Consider the following 5769-nt stretch of genomic DNA (forward strand, 5'->3'; position numbering starts at 1 on the left):
TTGTAGTAGCCTCCTCTACCGCCTCCTCTGCCTTGATGTTGGCCCATGCACGATGATGACTATCTTCAATCTCTTTGCCATCCCACTGAGGCTGCTCCTTGTCAATCTAGTGGTACCACATCCAGAGTGGTGGAGGAGACTGCAGCAATTATATGAAGTTACTGCAAAGGAAAAAAACGAATAATCTGTCTATTTCCCATGCTTACAACATACCGGAGGCCTCGGCTAAGCCGAGATTGGTGTGGCATCTTGATCATAGTTGGCACACATGAAAAACGTCATGCCAAACTTATCAAAGAAATCTTCCGCCTCCTTCACCTTCGCAAGATTGCCGCACGAGCAACGCTCCGCTCAAATGTTCGAGGGAAAGCTTGCATCCTTCTTCTTCCTCGGCTTCTAGTCCTGGTCCGAGCAGGGAACACTCATGGCAACAAAGCGGTGGCGGCGGAAGAAAGGGATAGAAACTTTAGTTGTTCGAAACAATCTTGCGGTTCAGTTTTTTTTTAGAGAGCCGTCAAGATTAATTGGCGCGAAATGGTGGCAGGAAAGAGGGTGGCGGGGGAGGGGTGGCGGCAACAAGTCGGCGGGATAACTGTGGCAGGAAGACGGCCAGGAGAAGGGTGGCGGGAAACAGGGCCAAAAATTCGAGGACGAGTAGCCCGACTCAAAATAGTCGGGTACACATAGCCCGATTGGCTCTATTCGGGGTAGTTGCACCTGACTGGATGCAATCGGGTTAGAGAACCCCGATTACTGCAAAGGAAGAAAGAGAGCCGTAGATGGCCCACCAAATCTTCAGCAATCGGGCTATGCTACACCGATAGGGGCCAATCGGGTTACCCTTTCCCGATTTCTTGCAATCAGTTTTCCTTTCCCCGACCTGTATTATTTCGGCAAATTATCAAGAACGTTATTTCTGGAAATAAAAAAAATTATTTAAAAAATTCGCCATATAACACAAACACTCCATAGTCCGGTTCGAACCCGCACCAACCGTTGTCCGACTACTGGCAAATCAACAGTGCTTTAAGTACTTCTCTGTTCGATACTTGTTATCGCTCCTGCGAAGTTAAAAGGAGCTTTAGCGAAGCACAAAAGCATGATGGAGTAAGTGTTTGCTCTGCGACGTTGTGTTCGACGTTGGTCCTGCTTTTCTGCGGCCCATAGCACATGAACCGATCCGGCCATTCATTCTGAGATCTAAGGTCTGACTGTGGCCATTCGATTGGAAACTTCCAACTACAGTATGTTCGACTTCTATGGTTGGAGGCGCCGTGATTCCTGGGGCCCCACGCCCACCCCAATCCAAGGACACCGCCGCTGAGCTGGCGGGACCCACCTTAGCCGATGCAGGGAGCTAGCTCAGCTGTGTCTCCAGCCTCCTACGTCATCCCCTAGCCTTGGCCTCTATATAAGCTCTGCACTCTCCTCCCTCCCCTCTGCACCATCAATCACCATTAGCGATCGATCACCTCTGAAATCTACCTAGCTCTTAGCCTACAGGTCAGCTCAAGTAGGTATAGTCTAGCTAGCAGCATGACTGGCGTGTGGGTGTTCGAGGACGGGATCGTGAGGCGGGCGGACAGCGAGGCGCCCGGCCGCAGTAGCGGCGGAGCCCCGCCGGGCAAGGCGCTGGTGCACGTGCCGAGCGGCGAGGTGGTGACCTCGTACGAGATCCTGGAACGACGGCTGCGGGAGCTAGGGTGGGAGCGCTACCTCAACGACCCCTGCCTGCTCCAGTTCCACCAGCGCTCCACCGTGCACCTCATCTCCGTCCCGCGCGACTTCGCCCGCCTCAAGCTCGTCCACATGTACGACGTCGTCGTCAAGACCCGCAACGTCTTCGAGGTCCGCGACGCCTGAGAGCCTCCCGGCCTGTTTTGTGTCCCCTCGAGATGGCGGCGGAGGCGACGTCGGCTACGCTGCCACCATATATACACCTGTACGTGGGTATTGTATGCTACGATGGAGCTGCGAGCGAGTACATGTTCGTAGCTCAGGAAGCGCGAGATAGCGCTGCCGCGAACTCCGGCGTATGAGTTTGGGTCATCTGGCGCTATCTTCAGGAGACCCCTGTTTGTATATAATCTTTATTGTAGTGTATGGTTTGTGAAGCTTGACTGATCGATTCCTTGGGTGGAGTCAATCATTCATGCGTTATAACATCAAGAAATAAACAATCAATTTTCCTTACTTATAATTAACTTATGTGGCATATTATTAGCTAGGGTGTCATTCCTATAACAGAACTGGAAAGATAAATATGAACAGATGTAGCTTAGCCACAACTGAATAAGAATCTGTGACATTACCCTCGCTCCTTTGTTTATTAGTTGAGGCTTGTGGCTTGAGGTGGAGAGGATCATCTATTTGATACTGAGGTTGACCTTGACAATCAGAAGGAGGCCCTGCGATGACCCATCTCTGGAGTTTTTCTTGCCACAGCAATGGATGGTGCAACCCTTGTAAACTCCATCATCGAGACGTACTGTGAGTGTGACTACAACATTTCTTCTGAGTGCGTGCATACATGCGTGCGTGCGATGCGCGCGTATGCGTGTGGTGGAAATCGATTATCTCTGGTGAAAATTAGCGATCTAGTCTTCACGGGTAGAACCACCAAGGACACATTTGCATGATTAATGTTTTGTTGTTGAAGGCATTGTCTTTGTGCCGATATGCTGACCTTGACTAACATCCAGGACGAAATCCTTGCTATAGACATCATGGGAAGGATCGAGCGACCCCGCGGCATGTCTGCGTAAAGATTGGCGACTTAATCAGAGGTATTTCATGCCTCATGTTGTCATGGGTCTGCCATCAATGACGCTAATTCATGCTTGTCTTCTAAGTTGATGCCTTCGCCTTAATTATGTGGTGTCTTGTTAATAAAATCTAGCACAAAGAAAATATATCTTTCGAAAATTATATTGTTATTTTGTGCCCAGGAAGCAGAGGTAGGGAGGTTTTTGACATTCATGTTCGAGAAAAAACTAGCCATGATATTTATATATGTACACAAACTGTTATGATCCTCTGAAATTAATGTTGATATAGCGTAACATATTTAACTAAATGGATAAATTTGAAAAAAAAAAACGCATCTCCATTTTTTGTTTTCCGTCGTAATTGGAAAGTACATTAGCACTTCAAATACTCCGTCGCTTGGATCAATATTCTCGCGTCACTCATTCAGTAATCTGGCACTTGTTGTGTGTTAGCGTTACATTGCTAAGAAATATTGAACATGGAGAACTATATCTCTCAATACATCATCACATCTTGTGTGTTGTCGCCAATGACATTTAGATATGGTTAACAAAAATAGAACCGTACTACAAGACATGATCATCTAATATAATCAGTAATCACCTACGGCACTGAAGTGCACAGTTGTGGTACATTTTTTACGCGGTTGGAATTTGTGATGTTCCACAACCCACAAGATGGTGCTCGCAAGGTTTTCAGGTCATATTCCACAAGGGTTTCATTATGCAGTTCATGCACTATATTTCCCTTTTTCTATTGTTTTGTTCATGGAATATATGTAGCTGTAATGTCGCTGTTTATAGAATGCAAATAGCATAATTCTTATAAAGGGCTGTGTGAAATCATTGGTTCGATGGATTAATCTTCTAAGCGACATGTATTTGCTGGTGGTCCCATGTGTTGCAATTATCATACTGTAAAGTGATTAATTAACACAGCAACAACATATTTCTTACTTAATAATGTCCAATATGTATGTGATCGATACTTGTACATCTTCTCCTTAGAAAATAAGAGCATCTCCAGCCGCGTCCCCCAAACCGTCCCCCAAACCGCGCCGGATCGAGCGTTTGGGGGACGTGTTTTGTTCGTGCCGCGTTTGGGGGACGTCGCTCCCCAGCCGCGTCCCCCAAACGCCGCCCCCAAACATTTAAAATAATTTTTCTAGCATTTTTATTTCAATTTCCACAAACTAATACATAATTTGGAACGTGGTTTACACGAAAACACAGTTTGGAACATGGTTTTCCACAAACTAATACATAGTTTGAACCATGGTGGACACAAATATAAAATATTGCTAAGAAACTAAACCTAACTAGGCCGTGCATCGAAGGTTTCGTGTGTTCGCTGCTAAGAAAGAACACTCGAGGGCACACCCAGTCACCTAAACTGGAAAATCCAGCGGGAGGATGGTGCCCTTGTTGGTTCTACCGATGAGGCGAACAGTGCGAAACCTCCGTGCACGTATTCGCTGCGAAGAAACAACACTCATTCAGTCGTCCTCCTCGTCGGTGCTGCTCGTCGTCCCCTGTCGACGTGGTAGTTCCCGGAGGCAGCGCCTCTCGTCGAAGACCTTGACGCTCATGTCCCCGTTGCCGAAGTAGGAGAACACGAGGATGAAGCCGGCTTGGAGGCTGTGGTGGCGCGCGAACTTCTCCCAGCCGATGTTGAAGTACATCTTGCCGCGCGCGTCGTAGATCGCCTTGACGATCCACCGGCGGTAGCCGCACGAATGCTCCCGCAGATGCATCGTGCGCGGGCGTACGCCGCCGACGTACTCGGCGAAGGAGTCCGGCAGCCTCCGGATGCCGCGCGGGTCGCCCTTGAGGACGTGGACGAACTCGAACAGGACGTCCGGCTCCACGTCCATCTCCGACGATGATGAAGGCGGCGGCGTGGAAGGCGACGGCGAGCGTTCAGCTGCGCCGCGGCCACGACCACGACCACGACCACGGCCGCGAGGTCCGCCTCCGCCTCTACCAGACATAGCGTCGAGTCTTGTTGAGAGATGGTGGCGGCTAGGGTTTGGGAGAGAGGCGCTAGGGTTTGTGTGTGAGAGGGACGATGAGAGGCGCCCCTTTTTATAGGCCGGAGGGAGGCGGAGGAGCGGTGGCGCTCATTAACGCCGGCACGCAGAGCTAGGCGTGACGGGACGCGTCGCTGCGCCCTCTGCGGAACCGCACCGTCGCTGCGCGCCAATAACTTCCGTCGCGAGGTAGGCGACGGTTAGGTTTAAATTAATTGTGCCGCCGACGGGTCGGCCCCGCCACTCCCCGCCTCGCTTTCGTTGTGTCCGGCGTCCCCGGTGCGTCCCCTGTGGGACGGGGACGGGCTCGGGCGCCGGACACCGAATGGGGGCGCGCCGGACGAAAAAGGGCTTTGGGGGACGCGGCTGGAACGCTTTTTTTGTCCGGCGCGCCCCAAATCGCTTTGGGGGACGGTTTGGGGGACGCGACTGGAGATGCTCTAATATGTATCATGTGTCAAGTGATTCTTCTAAGAACTAAGATACTCATTACTGTTTCATCACAATTCATTAGGATTTAAAAGGGCTGCATTTGACAATTCTTGTACAAGAAATATTACCCTCTTATATTGATATTATTTTTTAAGTATATCAATTCTAGCTGGATACATTTAATTTTATGCATAGCCCAAAGTTAATCATATTTTCTATACAGTAGCACATGCTGTAACATGCATGTTTATTTTATATTTTTTAAGTTCTCAAGGTAAGAAATGCAACCATGCATGGAAGGGGCATGCGCCATGATTTCTGGTCCATAATTCTCCTCCCATCCATAATAAGTATCGTGGTTTTTAGTTTATTTTTAGTTAAATATATATTAAAATAATAACAATTATTATGGATCGGAGGGAGTACATGTTGTAAACGTATCGTCTTCAAATCCTCAACTTACGATGTTAATTATACAAGTAAAAAAGCGAAGGGCTGTTAATTTAACAAGTACTACTACTACCTCTGTTCGGGATTAT

General features: G+C 48.6%; 1 protein-coding gene across 1 annotated transcript; it reads left to right on the forward strand.

The window, feature by feature from the left end:
- The first annotated feature begins 1428 nt into the window (after positions 1-1428).
- LOC124675255 (flowering-promoting factor 1-like protein 4) lies at positions 1429-2193 on the forward strand. Its single transcript, XM_047211324.1, has one exon. The coding sequence runs from the start codon at positions 1537-1539 to the stop codon at positions 1861-1863; it is 327 nt and encodes a 108-aa protein (XP_047067280.1). The 5' UTR covers positions 1429-1536; the 3' UTR covers positions 1864-2193.
- Positions 2194-5769: the final 3576 nt, after the last annotated feature.

Source organism: Lolium rigidum, chromosome 7 (genome assembly GCF_022539505.1).
Source record: "Lolium rigidum isolate FL_2022 chromosome 7, APGP_CSIRO_Lrig_0.1, whole genome shotgun sequence".
In the NCBI taxonomy this organism is placed as follows: Eukaryota; Viridiplantae; Streptophyta; class Magnoliopsida; order Poales; family Poaceae; genus Lolium; species Lolium rigidum.

Coding starts and splice junctions, on each gene's coding strand:
- LOC124675255 (XM_047211324.1), top strand. CDS start 1,537: ATGACTGGCGTGTGGGTGTTCGAGGACGGGATCGTGAGGCGGGCGGAC.